Raw genomic sequence first — 26799 nt, forward strand, 5'->3', positions numbered from 1 at the left:
GCAAGAGAAGACTTCAAGAGGGGAATTTTCAGGAAGCTCACAGCAAACCTGTGAGGAGAAACCAGGTAGTCCCAGCCACCCACCTGGAGCCTGACCCCCACTCAGATGGGCTCAACTGTGTCTTGGGGGCCCTAGGGGCATCAGTTTGACTCAAATGAACTCAGCTACTTCACAGAACAGCAAGTCATTACAAGTAACTTAGGGATATTTTATTTTTCTGACAAACAACCAGAAGGATGATAATACTTTTACTTGAGTAAATAATAAAATTATTACCTTTCCCATGATTCTTCCTCTTTCTTCTTGAAAAACCTGCTCTAGCAGGTTTTATAGAGGGGTGTATGTGTGTGTGCACGTGCTGGGGAAAGGGAGAGAAATTAAGGTGTTGCTAAATCTTAGAAGAAGGAAAGTATGAGGTACCTGCACAGTCGGACTTCTGAGTAGCTGAGTTGCCTCAGAGAACACTTCCTGTTTACCTGGGTGTTCACATGTACACCTGGGCAGAGGCTGCTGATGGAGGGCAAGGCAGGTGGTTTGTCTATTACATATCATCTGAATAACTGTCCAGTGACGGATGCACTTCTCTTAAACTTTGATGAACTGATTTCAGTAGCAAAATCACAGTGATAATATAAAATCAGCATTTTAATCTTCACATTATAAGAAGAATGGGAGTCATCAATTTTCACATTTCCAAAGGGGAACAAGACAAGTAGGACACAAACCAGCCTGATAGTGAGCCTTTCGGGGAAATGTGGTGTCTTTGACCAAGCACAGAGCCACGTGACAGCTTACATAGGCTTCAGTTAACTTTCTCCTTGCCAACAGTGCGCTAAAGTCCCATCCCAGACAAAAGATGGAGAAGCATCAGTGGTTGCCATAGACACTAGATTTGACAAGTCGTGGTCATGGTCTGACACACCAGAACAATAAGTGAAGGACATGAGTATAAACTCATGAGATCAGATTAGAACACAAAAGTGGTGGGCTTTCAGACATAGCAGGTGGTGAGTGTGTGTGAGGTACGTGTGGGATACAGGGAAAGCAAAGTTGCAATCTTCTGAATCTACTGGTAAGGAGAAAAATACGAAATAATTGAAGAAAAACAGTCAAATTAGGAATTTCACAAGAATTTCAACATACAGTGCAGCTAATCCACGGTACCCAGTGACTTCTGCAGACTCACAAATACAGCCCTAGGGTGGAGATTGCATCGAGCTGGGGCCCGGGAGCTAAGGTTCTACCTTTTCCTTGCTGTGAAACCTTAGGCAAATATCCTTCTTCCATCTAGGCTTAGTTTCTTTATTTGCAAAAGGATTAAATTGGATGGAGGTGTTTTAGTAGCCCCTTGAAATTATAAACAATCTGAAATTCTGTGACACCTCAAAATAACCCAGAGGAATGCAAATGCCACTTTTTAATATCTGCCATTAAAAGCAACCAGAGTGCTAGGGCTGCTTATTGGCATTGGTTTTACCATGAGCCCAAATTGGGCATATTCATTACAAAGCAGAGAAAATTTATCTGGTCTGTTTTACAGAAATCACATCATCCCGAAGAAGAGAAATGTGTCAAAAGGTACCAGGTTATGTGCTGAAATAGGAAATATTGTTCTAGTTGCAGGTGACCTTTCATAGAGAGATCATTCACTGGCTGGTTATGCTGTCACGTAACTCGATATGCCCTTTAAAGGTCATTGCCAGGGGTGTGCCCCAGGGTACTTCCTAATATATGCCTCTGATTTACTTCTTCCCCATAAAATATACCCTAGCGTGAGACACAGTGTCACCACCTACTCAGTCTGGTGGCAATTGTGTTCATCTTGTATTATAAGCATAGCACATTTAGAGATATAGGTAGAGTGGAGAAAAGGAAGGATGTTTCCCTGAAAACCTTTGTTACCCACACTGATAAGGGAAGAAGTTATTCTAGTACAGGAATTTTCCAGATAGCTAGAATGGTAACTCTTTATGCGATATAACATTACACCTTAGAAAAAAAATTAAATTGGTATGGAACATAGAAAATATAGTCAGGCAAGCTCAAATACCTGGCAACATGTGACGGCATGCTGTGATTTTTATTTACATTATTGATCTTGAGATCTCTTTTGAGAGGGACTGTAAGCCAAGACAGCACTCTCTAGGAGTCTGCCTGGAAGAAAGGTCAAGTTTGTGTGTGTGTGTCAGGAAAGACACAGTGAAGAGATGGAACCTGAGTGCATAAAACCAAAGAAATTCATTTCTTATAGTCCCAGAGAGGTTAGGGGTGCTGACGGGGATGCCAATGGAAAGTCAAGAGGTAACAGAGAGCTCACCAGTGAGTGCGGAAAGGAGAGGGAGGGAAGTGTGGACATGGAGGGGAGAGACAGACTCACAGGACTTAAGGTTCATGGTGCTATCCCTTGAGCTTCCCTGCAGGAGTGTGTGCATGGACTGGTTCAAGGAACAAATGACTACAGGGTAGAACTTATTTACACGACTCTAGTGTTGACCATTGGATTTTATCCTGAGGAACAAATATACCAAATTGCAAAACCAAATTGCAAAGTGATAGGGTACTGCTGGATTTCAAACAACTTGTGCCAGGCCTAAAAAATGGATACCGAGGGCAGCAATTATGTTATGCACACTTACAACACTGCTTCTTAGTGATTCCATTTATTCTTTGTATCCATCTTTATTTACATTACTTTTTAAAATTTGTTTTAAATAATTATACATGACAGTAGAGTTCATTTTGATACACCATACATAAATGAAGTATACCCTCTCATTCTTCTGGTTGTACATGGTGTAGAATCACACTGGTCATGTAATCATATATTCACATAGGGTCATAATGTCCAATTCATTCTACTATCCTTCCTACCCCCATACCTCCTCCCCTTCCTTCACTCCCCTCTGTCTAATCCAAACTACCTCTCTTCTCCCCCCACCATTATTGTGAATTGGTATCTGCATATCAGAGAAAATATCTGGCCTTTGGTTCCTTATTTCATTTAGCATGATATTCTCCAGCTCCATCCATTTACTGGCAACTGTCATAATTTCATTCTGTTTTATGATGATGTAATACTCCATGTGTATATATATCACATTTTCTTCAACCACCTATCTGTTGAAGGGCATCTAGGATCCATAGTTTAGCTATTGTGAATTGAGCTGCTATAAATGTTGATGTGGCTGCATCACGGTAGTATGCTGATTTTGAGTGCTTTGGGTATAAATGGAGGAGTGGGATAGCTGGGTCAAATGCTGGTTCCATTTCAAGTTTTCTGAGGAATTTACATACTGCTTTCCAGAGTAGTTGCACCAGTTATAGTCCAGCAAGCAATGTGTGAGTGTGCCTTTTTCCTGTGCTTTAACAAAAACATCCTGAGAGACTCCAATGTGATTTTGTCCTGTACCAGGGTAAGAACAGACAATCACCTTGCTTTGCATAGGTTTGTGGTGTCCTCCAGGTATGACACTGAGACATGGCAGAGCATGGCTCAGTGCTACTAGGTCCTAGGCACAGCCCTGCCATCCTCTCCAGATCACTCAGGGCATTGCTAGTAGACTCTACTTCATAGTGGCATCACATGGCCTTAAGCCCAAAGGGGTTAAAAGCGAGGGAGGTACAGGGGTGTGAACAAACTCCATCCCACATCAGAAAACCCCACTGCCTTTCCACTTGTTATCCTGGGACACCATGTCTCCCTTCATCCTAGTCAGCTGCCATTTCCTTCCTCCCCAGGCCCCTTGCTGCTCCTCTGTAGGTCTTCACACATCCACCTCTCAGGCTTTTCTCTGGAAGGAAGTTGCCCTTTGGTAGATATTATGACCCTTTCCTTCATATCATCCACTTAATGGATATTTGTTAGTTGTGGTCTATGCACCAGGGATTGTTCTGAGTGTTGGGAATAACAGTAATTAACAGAGCAAACACAACTCTCTGCCTTCGTGGCATTGATGTTTGACTTGGAGGGAACAGACAAAAAACAAATAAATAATCTAGTCTGTTATGTGATGCCAATGTTGTAATAGGAGATAAAGCAGAAAGGGGAACCTGGTGTCTTGACTCAGAGGAGAGTGGGGGATTATCATTTTAAACCGTTTTCTCTCTGGTAAACCAACCCAACAAGTCTCAGCTTGAACTGGATACATTCTCTCTGGTAGATGTTCAGGGGTTGTGTGCTGGTTCCAAAGGAAGTTTTGTGCAGGTATTTCTGGTATCAGAAATCGGGGCTCCATAAAACCAAATTGTTACTGAAGCAGGAGACTGCCCTGTATCTCTAGTGGCTTTGGACAAGGCATATTGAGTGGCATCAGTCTGATCAGCTTGACTTTGGGACCAGGGGGTATCCCTGAATCACAGATGGGTGCTGGAGAGAGAATGTAAGGACCTGGACATTTGACAGGGCATCAGCAGGTGCAGAAAGGCCTTGGGTTGCTTTCATGCTGGTAAGTACCAAAACTCAGGCTCTGGATAGTTAGGAGCCTAAGATTAAAAAATCAGAGCTGCCAGCCTTCTCCTGCAGGTGTTACAGGGAAGCAATTTCCTGCTTTTGCAAAAGCACAGAGAGGGTTTGGTTTTTAGGGACTAGCAAGAAATGTCACTAGCTATACTTAGGTTTCCTCTTCAAGCTTTTCCAGTTCAAGTTGTTAGCCTTGGACAGGTTAAGTCATGGCAGGTTCTTATTCCCTGATAAAATAGACCAGGCCTCCAAGGCTGGAACCACCCAGTAAGGTGAGAGATGTCTACAAAGGGCTCAGAAATGTGTTGGGTAAAAAGAGGAGGATGGCCTGAGAAGACCCCCAGGAAAACCCATGTGAAGTCACACTACTGGGTTAGAGCCCCCAAGGTTCCTGGGTAGGAGGGGGAGTCCCTTGGCCTTAGATGGGTTTAACCCCAATCATGGAGAAATGGGAGTGGTGGTGGTCAGGTCACAGTGAAGATGCAAAAAAAAAAATGACCTCAGTCAGTAGTTGTTGAAAGGGAAAGGGAGGAGCTTTCCTTAAGAGCAGTGGCAGGCAAAGACTAGAAAAGTAGAGTTAACAATCAACAGGAACCAGATATCGAATAGTGTTAGTGCCTTAGTCTCCTTGAGCTAACCACCACAAACTTGGTGACTCACATAAGTTAATTCTCTGTTCAGGAGGCTGGAAGTCCAAAATCAAGGTGTCAGCGATATTGATTCCTCTGGAAGGTCTGAGGGTGAATCTGTTTCAACCTCTCTCCCAACTTCCTGTGACTCCAGCTGTATTTGGTGTTCCTTGGTGTTGGGCCCACCTCCCCAGTCTCAGCCAACGTCTTCACATGGTTTTTCTCCTGCATTTCTGTGTCCCAGTCCTCCTTTTCTTTCTGTTATAGACATCAGTCATTGGATTTAGCCATCCTGAATCTAGGATGGCTTCATCTCAAGATTCTTAACATTATCTATGAAGTTCCTATTTCCAAATAAGATCAGTCTGAGATGTCAGAGCTAAAGATTTGGACATATTCAGGGGGAGGGCATGACTCAAACCACTACATTGAGGTTATTATCTAACAAGATAATCACCAATTATAATGAATAAGAATATGGGCCAAAGAAGAGCTCTTCTCCTTCCATGTGAGCAAATAACTTGAGATACACTTCTATGCAAACAGGTTTGCACATCCTGGGAAACTGATCCATTCTTTTGTAAAATAAGCATTACATCCATGCCAGATTTGCCCTCTTGTAGAATGGATGCTGCACAGCTACCCTAGTTACAGGCCTGTCCTCATGGATGACTGTGCAACAGTGACTAATAACCAACTTCAATTTTAAAGCTACGACTATTCCTAGTAATGTGAAGCAGAAGTAGAGAAGGAATAATGTGAGCCAGCATATTTCAGAGTTAAGGTTATATCATAGAAAAGATAATTCATACTTAATATCCTGTGAATTGGCCTCTCGGTACTATGTCTACTGAAGCAGAATTTTTAAGTATTTTCATCCTCATGAATAAGTTTATTTAAAGAAAAATCTAATGTGTGGAAAGTCATCCTCTTTTATGAAACTGTATTTTAAAGGGACAGAGGTACCAAATTGGGAACCAAAAGATATGGTTCTAGAATGGACTGCACTGCCAACTTGGTGATGCTGGCAAGACTTCCCCAGGTCTTCTGCAACTTGCTGTCCTTTGTAAACCAGGGAATGCAAACTACCAACCTATCTACCTGACTGTGTGCCAGACTCAGACCCTAAGCCACTCTGTGCTCCAGAGCCTGACCACATTAGCAATTCCAGGGGTCAATCTCAAGGTCTTCTCACAGGGTCTGGGGCTTTAGAAGGGTTGCAGAGGTTTATAAAAGCTTCATCAGCCTTTTCCATTTTCTTTTCACTGTACAAATTTGCTAACCAGCAATGCTTGACCAGGCAGCCCTACTGAAACCGGAAGAGGGTACAGGATAGAATAAAGCCACAGATATCAGAAGTTTCTTATACAGGTGGGGGAGAAGAATGTTTTCCAGAGGGATATAAGGCAGAGTTGAAAATATTCTTGGGCCATCCCACTCTTTTGAGTCCCTTAACCTCCCTAGTGTGGACCATGACCTCCATATTTAACCTTAAAATGAGGGAAATTATTTTTTAGCCAGATAATCATCAGCAAAAAGAGCAAAGTCCTCCAGGGTAGAAAAACAATTCGTTTTCCTTCATTTTCCATTCATCGCTACCAGGTTCTATGCCAAAGAAAGTATAGAAGGAATTTTTCACTTCGGTAAATATATTCCTAGGGTCTTAGGAAAATGCTTTACCTTTACTAGATTTACCTCCAATCCTGGTATTCAAGACGTCAGATCAGATGTCATGGGCATTGACAGGGACTGTGCATGCAGAAGTATGTGTTTTGTGGGGTGAAGGAGAGTGGGAAGAGAGATATATGGAATTAACAAAAGAGGATTCTACTTTCCAGGGACATAAATAAAGACCAGAATATTAAACGAGCCTGGGCAGTAAGCAGCTGACACTCAGCAACCAACAATCATAATGCCACCAACTCACCCTTGTCCCTCCCATTTACCCTATAGGACAAAATACACAACTGAGTTGTTTCAGGCAAATGCATTTAAATTCTCCTAATCACCTCCACACCCCTTTTATTTTGAAATTCAGTCAACCACATTCTAAGAAAAAAGTATTGTTGACTGAATGCTATAGTCCAGAGATTATCCACATCTAAAGAAATTCAGATCCTCCAGGGAGGCAAGTTATCTGATCTTTAGCCATGCAGGTCTACCCAGCCTCAAAGCAGGGCTTTCCGCAGTTTTCCTAAACCAGGCTTATTGGGCTAGGTGGACCAACGAGTCACCAAACAAGGATTTTCAGGCACTCTACATAGGTAGAGTTGTCCAGGGTCGAAGATGTCCCAAGGGTCTGCCTCACCAGCTAGGAAATGATTTAGGGAGATGATTTAGAATGACTTAATCATTATTTTGCAGTACTGCACAAGGAGGAAGAATTGTATTTTAGTGGAATGATTCAAATGGAAGTCAGCATGTCCTTAGAAATTTCTTTAGGAAAGCATCAAGTGATATTAATAACCAGAGGGCAAAATTACTGTGAATAAATGATTATGTGAATTTTAATTCACATCATGGGGTTTGATATCGGCATATATCTTTTATTTTTAAAAAAAGTTAGAAATTGCCTAGGACTTTTCTCAAGCACTTGGTTTAAAAATCAAGATATAAAATGTGTGTGTGTTCATACCCAAAGATACACAGCCCTTCCAGGGACTAGTACTTCAAGCTCTCTAAGACACTTTAACTGTTGGGAATCTTTCAGTGGGAAAATTCATGGCTGGTTAAGTTGAGTCATTTATGAATAATAGTAGAGCTTCAAGCGAAGTGAAAATTCTTTGTAATTCAAGAGGTGATTGAGTCGTCAATGAACCTAGGCCTTGTGCTCCATTTCTAGGAAATACTGGCTTAAAGTAGGAGATTAATCTATATTAGAGAGTGTGTGATGGGGAGGAGTGGATGAGCGCTACTAATCTATTTTAAGCAAAGCTTCAATCTTTCAGTTATCCAGCCAGTTCTTTTGAAGACAATGAAAAAACATTTTTATTCAGACTTTCATTAAAAGATCAAGGAACTTTTATTAGTGGCGGTATTAAAAGTATATTAATCAAAGGAAAAAGATAATACTTTTTTTTCCAATGATTATTATTGAGCATCTCCTTTGTGCTGACTACTCTGTCAAATAATAGACCCTCGGTGGATATTACAGTACAAAATCTACACTCACAGAGTTAGTAGACTAGTGGGAGAGACTGATTAATAAACAGGCAATCACAGTATAAGGTGATAAGGTGACATCCTCTTTACCCTTGTCTGGGAAAAAACAAGTTTAGGACTTGACAGCCATATTAAACTATGGGCCAAATGTCCCCATGTCATGATGATATTCCCCGGAATGGGTACTCAATTCTGATTGGAGAATCAGAATCTCTTTTTTGCCTTTAGGATTGTGGTAGAGATGAAATGCTAATGTGTCAGAGTGGAATACATGAACTGACTAAATAGTTGCTGGGACCATTGGAGAAGAAATGGTTGACCTGGTGTGAATTATTTTTACCCTCAGTACTTAAGATATCAAATAAGTGGGGGTTTTCTCATAGATTCCCTAAATCTCTGGACACCACCTGGTTGAATTCAACTTAATTCTGACACCAACCCCACAGATTAAGGGCTCATCCCCTAACACTATTCCCATTGCAGATGCTAATTATAACAATTAGGTGCCTAGGGTGACCACACTTCTAACCTGGTTACAAATCCAGGGTCCCACAGCCCCCTCCTTGGTTTTGACAACTGGCAAAAATGGCTCACAGAACTCAGGAAGGCAGTTTACACAACTATTATCAGTTTATTATGTATTATTAAGGACATACCCAAGAACAAATAGAAAAGATGCAGAAGGCAAGTGTGTTGGCTTTTTGTGACCAAAATACCTGACAAGAACAACTTAGAGGAGGAAGTGTTTATTTTTAACTCACGGTTTCAGAGGGTTCACGGTTTCAGAGGGTTCAGTCCATGGTCAGATGGCTTCATTCTTTTGAGCCTGAGGAGAGGCAGAGCATCATGGAGGGAGGGCATGACAGAGGAAAGCTGCTTGGTTCATGGCAGTCAGTAGAGAAACAGAGAGGTGGAAGGGGACAGGAGTAGATACAGTTAGTACTCAAGGCCACACCTCCAATGACCAGCTTCCTCCAGCCATTCCCCAGTAGTCCATTCAGATTATAATCCTTCAAATGGATTAATCCATCCATGAGGTCGCAGCTCTCACGATTTATTCATTTCATCTCTGAACGTTGCTACATTGCCTAATGCGTGAGCTTTGCAGGGAGTCAGGGGGTTTCCAGATCTAAAACCCTATAGCAGCACATGGGGCAAAGGTCAGGCAACTTCCACATGCTCTCTGAGCATGTCCCCCCATCATCACATTGATATGTCCCTTGACTCAGAAAGTCTCTAAACCCCCCTGCCTAGGAGTTTTTATGGAGGTTCCATTATGGATTAAATCACTGGGCATTGGTGATTGATTCAATCTTCAGCTCCTCTTCCCTCCCTAGAGGTTGGAGGTGGGACTGGGATAGAAGACAGAGTGAAAATTACAGCCCTTTAATCACACCTTGATATTTCTGACAAGCCACCTCCATCCTGATCCTATTTGGAGGCCTAAAAAGAATGTCCTCCTTAGAACAAAAGTCACTCCTATCACTTAAGAAATTCTAGGGGGTTAAGGAACTATGTGCTACTAGCTGTGTGCTAGGGAACAAAGTATTTATTTTCACACCTCGCGTGGAGACACCTAACAGAGAAATAGAGCCTTCAGAGAGAAAGGAGTTATGTGAGCTATAAGAAGAGAAATGCTAATAAGAGACTGTAACCCACCAAATTGGGGAAGAGAAGGAGATGAAGCAGTCCACAGCCTCATTATGTAAGGGCTTCCCAGCCATGGAATTAATTGGTTCCCACATTTCTTGAGGCACTGTTGTTCAACTTTGCTCAGGTTCCATATACATGTATCTTGTATTCTTTTAGCCTTGAGTTGTTTAAAATGGGACTGTATTAGTTATGACCCCAAACTGTTGAATTCTAACACATATTCCTGTGGGGTCGTGAATGTTACGATATTGGTTCACCTGGGAAGGAAGTACTCAGTCATACGGGAACATGGGAAAATTCAAAATGATGTGCCATCTCATATGGGAATATGGAAAGGTTCCAAGCAAAGTACCATCTCAGCTGTGTTCCAAAGGGAATAGAAATCAGCCCAGGTAGAGAGCAGGCTTTTTAGGCAAAGGTTATAGCACATACTAAGCCCAGGGGTTAGATGGCATAACTCATTTTTAGGAGCTACAAAAGGTTCTCTGGGAGAAACCCGGGTAGGTACAGCTTGCATATTTGTGGGAGATCAGTATCAAAAGATGGCATTCCCATATGTTGGCAGAATTCATGTCTTTGCAGTTGTGCGTTTCATGGCAGCTTATTTCTTCAAAGCCACAAAGAGAGACAGACAGACACAAAGAGAGACAGAGAGAAAAGAGCAAGCATACACACTAGCAAGATTGAGTCTTACGTAACATAATGTAATCAGGGATGTGATATCGCCTTTGCCATGTTCTGTTGGTTGGAAGAGAATTGCACTCCAGGGCATGAAAGCCAGAAGTTGAAGCCACTGGGAAGCAAGATCACCACAGCCACCCCACCGTGTCTTCCCTCTTAGTCCATCTGCAAATTCACAGTGGGCTGCACAGCATTTTCTTGGGGACAATACTTGTGCTGTTCTGGAGGAACTTTGATCTTGAGAAAACTCTAGGAACTGAAGAGCCTACCAGGAAATATTTCCGAATGGTCAGCAAGTATCATATATTCTGCTTCACCACAAATATTGTATCTTTTGTCAACTGGTGGTCAAAGATGACATTCTAATTTAGAGTGTGTGATTAATGAAGTTACTCCAAAACATGTTTGGAGGCCTTCTGAAAAGTTGTTCAGTCAACTTTTGCAACCTATTTCCTGAATTGTTAGTGAATGAAACACCTTAAGGACTTTTCTTCCGACTTCTTGTTATGTGTGCTATTTTTCTCTTCATGCACTTTTATCTGTATTTTTTCTACTGAACACAAATATTAGAGGCAATACCTGACTATGTATGTTGTGTTTTGTACAATGTGTAGCACACTATTAAGAGCTCAGATCTCTGATGCAATGCCATCTGGTGATTCAATGATATGTCTCTGAACACACAGTGACTCTGCTGTTTCCTTGGTATGTGCATTTAATTAAGTGCACAGATTCCTACAGGCATGTGGTTAAAGGGGCTTTGGCAGATTTCCCCTCTGGAAGGCTTGGCTCTGTGTGGCTGGGAATCTCACTGGCATTGGAATTCCAAACATGCCTACATTTGTACCAATAAGTATTGGTTTAATACCATAGAAGATTTTGTCAGCTTCAATTTCAGTTTACAGCACAAGCACTTTAATAACTCATACTGAAATAGAATATAGTCAGTTTAGGCGTGCTGTATCTGATTACTTCACACAAATTAACATTTATGAACAGCAACAAAAAAGTAGGAAGACTGCAATATGAAAATACCAAAACAACCTGCAGATGAGCTTAATCCTCTCAGTAGTTCTTTTTCTGTTATTTTATTTTGTATTACAAAGCAACTTAATGAGAATGGCATTTAAATATAAAAACCTACAAATTGACCAAATTATGTTATGTGCATGTACAGATGTGCCACATGAATACCACTATTATGCATAATTATAATGCACCAATAAAAATAATAAATAAATATGTACATAAACAAAATGTTTCTAAAATGCAGTGACAAAAATATGGTACCTTAGAATCCAGCGGAACATATTTCAGACTAAATTTGATTGTGTGTGTGTGTGTGTGTATGTATGTACTTTTTCTAAATGGGCATATTTACCAGTAGATGGTATCGAGTTCCACTATTAGGTAGTTCAGGGGAAAGGCTAGGGAGAAATAACCAAGAAAAAAATCACCTTCAACTTTGGCATTCACGAGTTCTGTGATTTGAGGAACAATTAGTATTTCCTGGGCCTCAGTTTGGCTCTATTGCATTTCCCAGAAAAGATGCAAAATAAAAGTAAATATGAATGAGACAAGGTTGAATGTCCTGTATGTCTTGATCTTCAGGCACCAGGACATCTGTGTGACTAAATGCTCTGCTTAACTTCTCAGTAACCTCTTCATGATCAGCAAAACGTGGAGAGGAAGGTTGGGAGGGTGGGAAGCTCCTCAAGCTGTAAGCAACTGAAGAGATTATTGCGGTGGCTATGGGAACACAATGCTTCCTACAAAGCTCAGATATTGATCTGTTAGATGTTGACTAAGAGCTCCCCATGGAAAATCTGCAGCTATAGCTATAGAATCATAACCATGGCATGTTAAGGGGTTTGCTGAAAGAATCCCCAATTAGACCAAAGAATGAAGAGACAGTGTATTTATCTTTCTTCCTCTCTTATTACAATGAGCTGGAGATGAATCCTTTTGTCTGCTGATAGAGAGAGACATTGTAATTGAAAACAGCACAACTTTAAAAAAAATCATATATATATATATATGATGTATTATTATATATATATGATGCTTGTATTATTCCTGGTATTTCTTTCTATTGCTTCATCTTGCTTGAGAATACAAATCCAAGGACAGATACCTTTAATGTTTTGCAGTTTTGGAGACAAGAGACACCGTAGGAGCTATAACATCATTTAATCTGTTAATAAGTTTTCAGGCATCATTTTGAATGCCAAATACTGTTCCTTAGAAGATCAGTTGGCTTTTTCCTCTCTTAAGTCCTCTCTCCTGGTCATTAGTAGGAAAGTAGGAAATATAGTGTTTGCACTTGCTTGCCCGTGTCCTCACCCCCCACGATTTGTTTCTTTTCCCTTGAAACCAGACTTCCAATCAGTCACCTTCAGAAAAGTCCCCCAACGGAAGACATTCACTGCTGCCCTCCAGAATCACCTTTCTTGATTGCTCTGCATGTTTGGTTGCAAGAGCTGCTCCTGCTGCCAGCAAACCTCGTCCCTGGGCACTGGAATACCAAAGCCCCACCTCAGCTGGTCTTGCATTCTCCTATGCAGACTTCTCTAGTTTGGAGGATCCTTCTATTTCCCTCTCTGTTCTCCTCAAATATGTCATGTTTGTGGCTTTTCTCTAGTTGAACTCTGACCCTTCATCATCTCATCCGCCCTCTCCAGACTAGGGTATGTTCCAGGGAACTCAGAACTCTCCATCTGAGAATTCTTACCTGCACTCGTGGCACCGTGTTCCAGCCCTCTGAGGATACAGGTGGTGCTTAAAACTGCGTATGTCAAAATTGATCTCATCTCAGTACACATCATGCACCTGGTCACACTGGTCCATTTCCAGTCTTTTTGTCTCCTTTCCTTGGTTTTTTGATTGCTTGGAGGTCATTAGAATGTGCCTGACTGACCTCCTGATTGACAGAAGATGCCAGGGCTGCTTTTTGAGGTCATGGCCCAGGCCAGAGTCTGGCTCCTCTTTGACTGAGTGTGGGGAATGGGGAGACTAAGAACATCACTTCAAGGGAGAGGCTAAATATATCCCAATGGCTTTCCCATATCTTGCTTGGACTGCAGACTAGGTCACTTCTGTCCAACTTGCCCTCTCTTGCTCTCTCTCCCCCAACCCTCCTCATTCCATCCTTTCAGCTGATATTTCCTCCAAGAAAATCTTAACATGATTAATCTTATCTTAGCATCTAATTCTAAGAGGACCCAAACTTCACAAATTCCCACCCACAGGACTACTGACTATCCTAGCAGTGATTTTTAGAGCCATTTCCTTCTTTTCTCTTCACAGATCTCTGTGCATTTCCTAGAGTACAACAGCCTGGATTGCTCAAACAACAGAATTCAATGGTTTCATAATTCTGCAGAATTGAAGTACAAAATCAAGGTGTTCAGAGGGACGGTTCCCATTGCATGCTTTGAGGAGAAATCTGTTTCATGCAGTGTTTTAGCCCCTGGCAATGGGCAGCAGTGGTTGACATCCTTAGTGTGCAGATCCATCATTCCAGTCTCTCCTCCATCTTCACATGGAGTTTTCTCTGGGCAGGTCTTATAAACCCAAACTTAGCTATATTTAGCAACTCTTCCCATCAGTTCCATCCAAACTCCTACCAATCCCATCCAAACTCCTTAATGGACTGTTGATGAGCCCCTGAGATTTAGTTCCAACTTCTTTTACTGTCTGAGTGCCCCAATGGACACATTCTAGTCCAGTTGAGCCTGACTTGTCTACATTTTCAGCATGAGCCTGGACTCTCTCACCTCCTTGCTCTCTATCCCCCACTGTTTCATCATTAGGTCTCTCTTCTCTTTTCATGGCACACTTTTCAGAACCCAGGCTTTCCAAGTGCCTGTGTTTTAAGATAATCTACAGCCAGATCTAAGCTTTGTCTTCTCTGCTTCGTATTTTATTATTTACATATGTCTTATATCCAAATTGTACATTTCTTGAAGAACAGTATCTTTTGAGACTGTTAACCCCCAGAGATCACTTGCCTGTGTACAAATACATATCTGATACTCACTTAAAACTTGTTTAAAGGGATTAAATATGACCAAGTTGTAGAACTTTTTTTTAAATCAAAGATGATGAATTCATTGGAACTGATGCCAGGAATGTAATAGAAAGATACTCAGAAAATCATGGATAATCCCAAAGAGCAATGGAAGAAGGTGACAATGCTGGAGAGGAATTGGTGTGAGGTGGATGCTGTGGACATGCAGACATGGTGACTGAGCAGTGTTGGCAGAGTGGAATCAGCAGGGATGTGGGTTCAACCCTCCAGCTCCTGTGAGTGATGGAGAGTGAGGAATGCATTGCAATCCTTCATGTGCCCACGGATGGAAGGAACACAGTTTCTGGAGTGCTGCCCTATGTGAGGCTCTTCAGGCAGGATAGAGCTACACATGGTCACAGCAGCTGTCCTCACTAGTACATGTACCAAAGGCATTTTAGTTTCTGCATGATCTCTTGCTTCTGAAAGAGGTCAAGTACCAGGAAGCCATGGCCTTCTGGGATTTGCATCTCTCTTTCCCACCACATCATTGTGAGAAACACTCCTGAACTAAAATTGGCTGCCAATGGGACCCTGGATAGATTTTTGGTGGATCTGACTTGACCTATACACATATGGGATTTGACCTGGGAATGACTCACAGCCCCTACTCCAAAATCTCCACCTCCCCTTGTAGGCTTCAATGTTTCTCCATGAAATTTCTACAGCCTCACTACCCCCAAACTGCATGCCCTCTACAACATTTTTCTTGTACCTCTCTTGTGACCTTGTTCAGTTCTACCTCCTGTGTGGCCATCTTTTTTCTCTTCAACTGTGAGCTGCTTGGAACATCAGTGTTGTTTTTGTGATTTCCATGCAATGCCTATGACATTTTTTTACATATAGAAGGCACTCAACAAATATCTTTTGAATACATAAATGAATGGAGCAGCTGAGAATATTTTCATGGGGTGGTAAAGGGGATTTGTGTCTGTGACCCATTTCCTCAACTTTTTCCAGGTATACTTCATGTTCCATTATTTCTTTAAAAAGTCCAACTTGCTCTTCATGAGACTTGAGAATAGAAGAAACATTATTCTGTGTTTTAAAAATACAGTTGCTAAACTGACGCTGTTATTTATGTACTGGAGACTGTAAGTGCAAATACTTCTGGATGTGGATTAATTTCTAGTGTGCAGTCTCTGTGCTGTTCCCCCCCCCCCCCCGTTTCATGATGTATAGCTGAAGTAACAAAGCCAAGGTTTTTCATTGTCTAACTGATTAGCAACTGGAATTAGAAGGTTCATGCCAGTTGTAAATGTTTCTACTTTGAATAACTTGGCAATTAAAAATATTTTGGTTCAAAGTGAAGCTAAAATTACAGTGATCATTTTGTGATCACTTATCTGGGACTTGGGGGCCGAGAAACTATCATTATTGCTTCATTCTAAAAAACATTAAATGTGGCTTCACAAGCTACCTGCCTTCGTCTGATGCAGGCTGGGGATGGTCAGGCTCTGTTCTAGGGAGGCACAGACTTTGAAGACTTGATGGAGGTGGCTGCAAACTACACTTGGTGCAAGAAAAGTGTTTCATTTCCTTTCAGATTTCTGTTAACATTTCCCCCTTTGCCTACCTGAGATTATGTCACAGTGATTCAGGGGGCAATAAACTTACAGGGGTTTGTGCAACAAGACTGTCACTCACTCTTCACAAAACTCCTTCTGCATAGATGAATTAAAACATGGTTTTCTTCTAAAAACTTAATGATGTTCATTAAGAAAATATGGCAGTACAGGGACTGGGATAATGTAAGAATTATGACAAATGCCTTTAAATGATAGCATCGTAATCTCTGCATTACTTTCTTCTTTTCCTAGGTAAGTGGTGTTTTCTCTTCGTTGCTTTGGGGAGTGTGGATTGTCTGGTAAGTGTGGCTTTGTTGCAACCTGGTGTTATTTCAAGGCTTCGTGAGAATTGCTTGTGAGAACCACAGGGCAAACCGGAAAGCGCAGGAGGACTTTGGAAATGCTTTATGTTGAGAATTCTGGTGTGCATTAAGTTCGGTTGAGATTTTTTTTCCCTGAGATCTTACTTTGGAGTTATAACACACTTTGTTCCTAATTCTGGGAAAGGGCCCAGGGGCTGATTATGTGTTGATGAAAACTTGCCTTTCATAAATTCTTAAGTGGATTTCTTTTCTTTCTTTCTTTTTTCTTTTTTTTTAAACTTCTTCCTGTCTTTATTGGAATTTTTTAAATGCCTGCTCTTCAGATTGTGATCAAACCATAAATCTCCAGATAGAAGCATTTCGCTTAACGTTTTGCCTTGGCATGTTGTATTTTAGTGGCATTTTTGCCACATTGTTACCAAGAAACCTCCTTTAATCTTCTGGCCCCCCCATAGAGATTGACTTCATCTATACAGCTTTAGACGGCACAGTGGTACTGAGCACAATGTGATAAGTCCTATTTCACAGTAATATTTTTATTAAGTTACTAAAGCTGATATTCCCTATTTTTCCAGCTGTATGGACACAGCTACATTATTTTAGATATTTTTTTTCTTTAAATTAGTGACTGAGAGTTGTTGTATTTTTAGGTATATTGTTAACGTGAAGATTTCTCCTTTAAAAGAACGACTGAGGAATAATCCAGAAAGAAGAGAAAAAAAACCTAGAGTCTTTTGATTTACACACCAAATTTCACAGTAGAATATAGAGACGTGATGGTTCCATTTTATTTATTTATTTATTTATTTATTTATTTATTGATACTTGACTTTTCTACTTTTTTGAGCTGATGCAGAAACACCGAAGCATGTTGTGTTATGTGTAGAAGGCAGGGAGTTAAGTCTCCCTGCTCACTCGGATCTGGTTATGTTGCTATTTGTTCAGGTTATTGGTTCTGCATGCAGTCTCTCCTTAGAGGCATTGGTTTTGGTTCAGTTTGTTTTGTTATCCTTCATTTTCCTCATCAAAAAAAAAAATCTTTCTGTTGCATTAATAATTTATCTGAGATTTTTTTCTTTGGTATGGTTTGAAGAGACTTTTATTTAAACATTTAGATCTATCTGTTTTTTTTTTCTTTTAATAATCTGAGCTTAAAACATATTTTACTTGTGTTTATGTGTATTTAATATAACATGTTTGAAGAAGAGTCCCCAGAGTTCACCTAAGTTGCTCTTGGCACGTTCAAAAGACTACAGATGTTGCTTTAAATAACCTATAATGGGATTTTGACCCCATGCTGTTTTCAGTCTTGCAACAGAATTTTTCTATTAAAGATTCTGGATTAAAAAGATCAGAAAACAGGAGACAAAAAGATGGAAGGGCGAGGAAGGTTAGATTTCAACTTGCATAGGCTTTCTCCCAGACTTTGAAGCCCTATCAGAGGCCCACAGACATGTGAACCAAGACATTATTTGAACAGCTTGCTTAACAACGGCCTGGATGGTGAGCCACGTTTCAAATTGACAAAGTTAGCCTGTGCCGGGAGGTTTTTATTCTTTGCCTTTGACCTTATTGGATGCCATAAATGAAATATGGTGGTGTAGGTTTGAAAAGGCCAGGGGCTACTTATTTATACCACTCTTATGGCAGGAGAAAAACCAGGAGTGAACAAATGCAGTGTGTTTTAACTCTGAGTGTTAACTCGGTGTGTTTAACTCAGGAGCAGAAATATAAAGACGCTTTGGTTCCAATCTGTAACCCATTTTTGTAAGAATTCTTCTTTTGTTATTTTAAAATTCTTTCCTCTTACTCAGGTAAGTCATGCAGAAAGGTCAAATCAGAAGAAGTGACTGTGTTTTATTTTCACTATAGAAAGAACTAGAAAATACTTTATGTGAGATAAAGTCTATTTTTAACTTAGAGTTTCTGATTTATATCATACTTCTATTATCAACATCTTCCACTTTGCAATCAGATGTACTAGGGATTTTGCCAATGAACTTGCCTAAAATAGCCTTACTTTCCATACTAAAAAGGCCAATCTCACTATCTATAACATATAATGCCCCTACTGGATTTCCACAATTGGATAAAAGTAACTATATGATTACATGAATGATGATTGCATAACACTCACTTATGTATTGTTTGAAAATTCTCATGTGCTACTATTAGGTGAGATATTATACTTCTTCACAATAAAATTTTAATTATATTAGGTTCATCTTGTTATATAGCATTTATCACATAATCCAAATGTGGTTAAATATATTGAATAATTGGGTGAATTATGAAAGGCATAATTATTTTCTTTGCCATAGAGCCTTATGTTAGCACCATGCTGATAATGAAAAGTGTTACGTATCTTCTTTGTCTTCATGAAGATACAACATTGGGGAAGGGTAGAAGACATCCCAGTCTAAAAAAAAAAAAAAAAAAAAAAAAGCAAGATGAAATATGAAGCAAAGTGTAGAAAACAACAAGTGTCTTAGGAGAATGATGGGCATTGAAATTTGCACATGATTAGTTGTGTAGAAAAAAACATAGTTTCGATGTATGTACATTCCATGTATGTAATATATATCAAAATGCATTCTACTGTCATGTATGACTAAAAAAATAAATAAAAATTTTTTAAAAAGAACAATAAAATCACCAATGGAACAATTTAAAAAAAAGACAGTTTATTTTTAGTACTGATGTGATCATCTTGAATTCTTACCATATCAAGTGGGAAAGGCAGATTTGTTCAATTAACTTATCAGAGTCTTTCCTAATTTAAATAGTCTTCCTCTATTACAAAAATTCAGTCAAATTCAACTTCCTGCAGGTTCTGGTTAAGGCATCACTGCTCTGTTCACCAGCAGCCTCACCACAGGTTTGCCAGCTGCAGGAGGGAGTTTGGGGCATTGCCTCCCAGTACCATGCTGGTTTACACAGGGGCACTAGCTGATACCCACTACTAGGCTATGTCAGGGTTTGGGCATTCACACTGCTGCTATGAACTGTGTTTTATTTGTCGTTGTTGTTTTGTTTTGTTTTTTAACTTTCCTACTTGGTGTGTCCTCTTGAGGTCTAGCTAGCTCGCATTTGGCTTCCAGCTGATATGGTCATCCTTCACCATTTGGTATATGGTCAAGCTCCAGGGGGAGTTTTTTGCTGGAGAGCTCACATTTGGCACATTCAGCTGCCCCCTACTCCTTCATGATGGGGTGCAGTTACCTTAGGTTGGTTAGAGACCTTATGCTTCCTCATCACATCCAATCATTTGAACCTACTAGGTTGTTGCAAATGCACTCTTCAACAATCTATTCCAAGATACCCCAACGGGAAACAGGATAAGTCTATCCTCAGCCAATCTAATTCTCCAGCCTATTGGGATTGTGAAATAGAGGAAGTCAAAGTACCATTCTCTGTTTCTGTTGCCTCTGCATCATTCTCCTCTCACCATCCTTCTGGAATGAAGCCCATTTTCTTTACATTCTATCCTGAGCCCTCTCTAGTCCTGGCATGTAATAAATTCTAATTCTAAGATCTAGTATCCAGGCTTGAACCTCAGTCTGCTAAGGAAGAGCAAACAGAACTTTACAATATTCTATCCTCCCCAGTCCTGACCTTCAGGCCCATTGACTCAAATCACATATTCTATTTGCTCGTCAAAGACTGAATCCTAACACTTTCTTTTCACCCTCCCTCTCTTCTTTGCTGCTTTCTTTCATTTCTAACCACAGTCCTAAAGCTCTCTCTATACTGAGAAGGCTGATGCCTTGGGATCACAAGTGAGCTGCTCAGGTATGCAGAGATGCAAAACCTTACTAAAATGTGTCTAGCGTGTTTTGATCCTTGAAGGAGACTGGCATGAATTCAGAGGGATTATGTGTTTGGTCAGCAAAAGAGATATTCCACTCTGTTTATTATATTTGATGGGGTATGTGGGGGATATAGAGAAGGATTGGGGCTGGAATGAAGGGGAAGTTGGATGATTAAAGAGGTTCAATCATACATCCACATTCCAAAGTGCTTTGGCAAAGTAGTAGGTCAAGAAGATATTCTAAGCCATATGAAATAAACCTATTTGGGGTTGTTACATACAGTGTGTCAAGTTGCATAATATATGCTAGCATGTTAAGTTTCAGATAATTCCTGACATATGAGAATGAAACACCATTGAATCCATGTGGGCTATATGCATGTAGGATGCAGAGGACTGATACTAAAGTCTTGATGAGACTGGGGTGGGGATAGTTTTGGGTGGAAGCTAATGTAAGTAAAGACAAACTTTGGGAACTTTATGCCATTTTTATTGAGGACTTAGTATACACAAAGCACACTGTGATTGATCAATCCAAAACTGACTGTCAAACCAATTCTGTATCCTTAAGGATACAGAATTTCTCAAGATTGCTGACATTTTTTTTCAGAGGTATAAAATGTCAGCCATATACAGTCCATTACACAGAACAAAAAACAAACTACTATTTGTTCTTATGACATAGTGCAAACAAAATTATCTGCTTTAAAGTGCCAAGATAATTAGAGATTACCAGCATTTCCCCAAATAATTGCTTATAGCAAATGGCTTCCTTTGTTGAGTCAGCCTGATACATTAATGATGATGGATATCAATTATAGTCAATGCTTTGAACAAAACATCAAGATATAACTGAATATTTTTTTCAAGATAATATTGTTTGAACTAAGCCTTGTGTTGATCTTTGAAAGGATCTATATGAGATAAAACTCGGGGGGGGGGGGGTCTACATTTCATTTTGTAATGAATTATCTCCTTTTAAATTGAAAATGTTACAACTTTTTATGTTAATCATGATAGAATGCCTCAGAGGACTTTTTTAATTATGTTTTTATGGCTTGACCAATTTTATGTTTTAATTTTTAATTTCTTTCTCCTGCCTTCATAGAGTATTCTTCTTTTTAATGGGCTTTTATCTTCACCAAGTACCCTGCATACTCAGAACAGCCTACAGTCAATGTCAGCAATGCTAAGGGTCAAGAGCTCCCAAATTCATCCCATTCGAGGGAAGTTTCCCCCTTTTACAAAATGGAACTTATTTTGAAAATTATTACATATATTTAGATCTTTGTAGAACATAAGGGTCCAATATAAATCTAACCTACAACTTTTTGTTTATTCAGCTGCAAATTCTCTAGTTGTTTGGTCTTTTCCCTCTTTTCCTTTGGCCATCTCAGCCATCCTACTCCCAGAAGGTCTGTCAGGAAAAATAAGTGAATATGAAATTGAAGATAAAGGTTTGTGGAGAAAGACTAGAAGGATCACAGAGTGTCAGGGAGGGCCCATAGGACCTTAGAGAACATACACCCTGGTGTTCTGCTGACGTCAACCCTGTCCTTTGTCTCTTAACTCAGTTCTCTTTATATTGCACAAAACCAAATTTAAAGACATTTGAAACAATGTGTTTGAATGTTATTTGGTGATTATCTGTGGCAATAAGTCTGATTATTTTTAATTATGCTAAAACCAGCTAAAATATGAAATATACATAGTGTTGTATTAATGCCTAACATCATAACCTTCCTTCAGTTAGTTAGCATAATTATACATTGTAGATAAACCACTCATTATCGTTCAAAATATATATGCATGTGTATAATATACATATATATATATATACACACACACATATACATGTATATATATGTATGTATGTATAAAATAGGTCATAACATACCCCATGGTTTATTTGTCCATGCTAAAATGTGTCTTTGAGCACTTGTGTTAAGTGCAATACTTTTTTGCTAGTTGCTCTGCCAGGGAATGAACTACAATCATGATGGAGTTCAAACTTCATGTTATAATAAATTAATAAATTATTATCATTTGCTAGAAAAATTTAAAGCTATCCAAATCTTTATCACACAAAAAACTAAGAGAAACCCTCAGTACATTTTAATGTATAAACCATTTTGGAAAGACACTGGGTTGCTGAAAGGGTTAAGCTACCACAGACACATATTAGATTGGGCATGACATGTCTATCAATGTAATTGATGTTGTAAGCTGAAAGCATGCATGTGGTCAATTTTTTAAAAAATTTTACTTTCAGTGAAGTATTTTTACTCAGTAAATAAAGTCATTGTTTGATTGTCGTATATACCGAATTGTATTTAAAGCCTGAAATGGTCTGTGCTCCTACAAATTAAACTCACAAAGGGAAGCATGAAAGTGATCAAAGTCTATTGTAGGCTATCAGATGGAAAAACGGCACTTTCGTGATGAGATATTTGATGCTGTTTCATTTCAGATATGTTTGCCATTTGGTGAGTTAGCTATGAGTTCTTCCACATAGGGAGAAGATTTTATGTAATTCTGGAATTATTTAATAGAACTCTTTTTGTTTTGTTTTGGTACTGAGAATTGAATCTAGGAGTGCTTAACCACTGAGCCACATCTCCAACTTTTTTTTTTTTTTAATAAAGACAGAGTCTCACTGAGTTGCTTAGGGCCTTGCTAAATTGCTGAGGCTGGCTTTGAACTCACAATCCTCCTGTCTCAGCCTCCTGAGCCACTGGTATTACAGCTGAGTATAGTAGAACTAATGAAATTCTTTAGTGGTAAATTCTATAACTTTGTGCAACACCAAGTAAACTGATAGGGACTGAAAAATATTGCAGAGATATTGGTAATTCCATAATGATTTGCTTTAGTAATGACATTTAATTCCCCTTGTTTGAAATGAACAAAGAGTAAGGTAGATGTGACTTTATCTTGTTAAATTATAGGTCTTAATTTTGATTGCAATTCACCCAAGAGCACTTGGTTGAAGTATTTACCTGCATTAATTGGCACTATTCACACCCCAACTGTAATGGATTGAAGATCTGCTTTTAAAAAATTAAAAGTTAAATCATCTAATTTTATTACTTGCTGATAATATTTCAAGACAAGTGTATATCTTATTTTGTTGTCTTGATAAGCTCTAAAGCTTACTGTTTTTGTTTTTATAAAAATTAAAGTTAGCTAGGCACAGTGGTGCATGCCTGTAATCCCAATGGCTCAGGGAGACTAAGTCAAGTGGATCACAAGTTCAAAGTCAGCCTCAGAAAAAAAAGTAAGGTGCTAAGTAACTCAGTGAGACCCTGTCTCTAAATAAAACAAAAAATAGGGCTGAGGATGTTGCTCAGTTGTCAAGTGCCCCTGAATTCAATCCCTGATACCCTCTCCCCCAAAATTAAAGTTTGGAATCACCATTGAGAGTGTTTCCTACGGAAGAATGTATTTCTACTAAGATTATTTAAAATTTAATGCTCAAGAGTACAAAGAAGTATTAAAAATAATGTTATAGATCATAACAAAGCTTATGTTTTATTTTTTATAAAACATAAAATTAATTGGGATAGCTAAATCTATTAACAACAAAGAGTAAATCTATTTAAATGAAAAAAAATATTTTCATATGCAAGGTTTTTGTGCAATGCTTTATGAAAAAATATTCATGGAAATTTTTTCTTATACACTGAATCATTCACCTTATTTGATATATTTTCTTAGAGAACAAATATATTTTCCTTATTATATCCCTCTATGGAGATGTTAAAAATTATGTATAATATTTTAATTTTACAACCAGTGATGTAGCATTTGTACTGTTATCTCTGAGGACGGTATTCTGGATGCACCAATAAAAATGTTCTTGACACAGATTCTCCTCAATAAACTGATGTCACAAATGAGGAAGTACCATTTCACTTCTACAGTCTTACTTATTTCACCTTGTAACCAAACACAACAGCTATAATCCAGTTTTCCCCCTGTCCAACATCACTGTGGGTGGACAGGCTGTTTGTTTTTTACTCACCTGAGCCCCCTTTCTTAACCCATATTACAGCAGGATTCACAATGAGCAGAGAACTTTAATGACCAAGTTGAATTAAAAGTATCATCATCATGTGTCATTTTACCAATTCTACAGTGCCACCGGCAAGCCCTTTATAGACACTATTGTGTTGGTATGAATTTTTAAAAAATTTTTTTATTAGTTGCTCAAAACATTACAATGATCTTGGTATGCATTTTTTAATTGAAAAAGAAAAATACATGCTCTCCTCTATCACAAAGAAAAAAAATTTTAGTGAAAAGTGAGTGTGGACACACATCAAATAAAACTAATAGAACCACACTGACCTCTTTAGTGTTTTAATTTTTGCTTGCTTGATTTTAATACAACGTCAATAAGTTTGGCCTTTTGCAACATAGCACTCAGAAGTGAGATTCTTTTTGTTAAGGGTGTTAGAGAAAAGCTGAAACCCACTTGAATGCTAGGGGACTTGTAGCCCACCCTTCTCTTCTCTCCCTTCTGCCTCCACCTGCTGCTCAATTGATCAGAATCACTCTTGGCTGGATTGCAGGTAGGAATATGCCAAACTCCTTTTCATGGACTCTCTGCCTCGGCTTTTCTTTTTCTGTGACCCATGAGTTTCTAGGAGAGTCTGAGTCACTTGGCATGTTCCAGATTGAAAGGAGATTTGACCATTCCTAAACACCAGCATCTTAGGGAGTTTCCAAAGAAGACAAAACGGAGACCTTTCCCTGGAGCCTAAACTGAAGAGATTTCCCCTGTTCATAACTTTTGAAGCATAGTTGGTGTCTTTGTGGAAGTCCTGAGGGAAGGATGCCAAGTTTTATTTTTCTTCTTTCTGCTATAAGGCAAACACGCTCAGAAAGCATGTCCTAGTCTTTCTGAGTTTCCAAGGGCAGCGTCTGGTGAACTGGTGCCAAGACAGGGTGGTGTGATGGGATTGTGCTTCCAGGCATTGCCCCTCCTCTGCTGCAGAACCACGGAATAGCAGGTTTAGTCTAACTGAATTCCACTGCAGTTGCTTGTTTCAGTTTTGTCCAAGGAGTATTTCATTGCTTCAGATCGGTGCTCAGCACATGCTCTGAACAGTGCTCTATGTGATAAAATTCTGATAGGGACACAAATTTTAAGAATCTACCTCTTAGCCACAACCCCAGAACCCTGGGGTTGTGGCTCAGAGGTAGAGCACTCACCTAGCACGTGTGAGACACTGGGTTCGATTCTCAGCACCACATATAAATAAATGAATAAAATAAAGGTCCATCAAAAAAAAAAGAACATGTGTGCAGTAGATGTTCAATAATCATTATGCAGTAATCTAAGTAAATTAACTATTAAGAGTCCTAGAATTAATATGCTACATTTGAGAAAGTTTGTTCATCAAATAATAAAACCCCATAAGTGGGCTTTTTCTTTATGTATGGCTGCCTCAGTATTTGTAGAAATTTCAAAAACACCCCAGGTATTGATAAAACTTATGATCTCTCCTCTATCCCTAAGACAAAACAAACAAAAACAAAAACAAAACCATAATTATTAATGCACAATCATGCAAAAAATTATTCAAGATTTTGGTGCTCACAATTTGAGAAAAAAATGTGTATCACATACAAGGATACATTAATCATTCAATTAGGAATCAAATTAGAATGCCTTCAGTTATGACTTACAAAATTATGTAACTCATATAAATGTGAAATCATTTATCTAAATCCAGCTAATTAGTTGAATTATAGGAAAATTCAACTGTTTTTTAATCTGAAAAAAATGAAGGAATTGTATAGTTTAACTCAATACCCAGTAGTTGTACTGAGCACTATTATCGAGTTGAATTTTAACTTACTTGGGTAACTATTATTTAAAACTTAAAAAGCAATGAGTGTGACAGGCTGGGTCCTGTGACGCATGTGTGTAATTCCAGTCTCTCAGGAGGCTGAGACAGGAGGATCACAAGTTTAAAGCCAGCCTCAACAACTCAGGAAGGAAGGAAGGGAGGGAGGGAGGGAGGGAGGGAGGGAGGAGGAAAAAACCCCAATGAGTTCAACAATAAGAGTGATTTGATTAATAATAACAGAGCACATTCTTTATATTTTCTACTTGACAAAAATTGGCATCAGATTATTGTTTTTAATTCCAGGCTCCTTTCCAATTTATACCTTAGACCTATATTCCTAGATCTAAAGTGTTAGGTTACCATTTGGGGAAAAATCACATCAAAAACTAAAAACCTTCAAAAGCTTTGTATTTTCAGGGCTGGGGTGTAGCTCAGTGGTAGAACATATGCCATTGACAAGGCCTTGAGTTCACTCCCCAGAACAGCAAAACTTTATATTTTCCAAATAGCTCTTTGAATATATTGTCAGATTTATTTAGAGCTGAAATAATTGCTTTTGTTGAAAGATAAGGATGAAGTTCCTGTA

At 39.2% G+C, this 26799-nt stretch overlaps 1 protein-coding gene across 1 annotated transcript in view; it reads left to right on the top strand.

The window, feature by feature from the left end:
* Positions 1-17585, top strand: part of Samd5 (sterile alpha motif domain containing 5) — a 392050-nt gene extending 374465 nt beyond the window's left edge. Inside the window, exon 2 of the mRNA XM_058573611.1 lies at positions 16474-17585. Coding sequence (XP_058429594.1) covers positions 16474-16524 — 51 coding nt within the window. The 3' untranslated portion in view covers positions 16525-17585. The remainder of the gene's footprint in view (positions 1-16473) is intronic.
* The last annotated feature ends 9214 nt before the right edge of the window (positions 17586-26799 follow it).

The sequence above is a fragment of the Marmota monax genome, unplaced genomic scaffold (assembly GCF_021218885.2).
Source record: "Marmota monax isolate L192 unplaced genomic scaffold, Marmota_monax_Labrador192_F-V1.1 WCK01_AAM20220418_F8-fsc00114, whole genome shotgun sequence".
Taxonomy (NCBI): Eukaryota; Metazoa; Chordata; class Mammalia; order Rodentia; family Sciuridae; genus Marmota; species Marmota monax.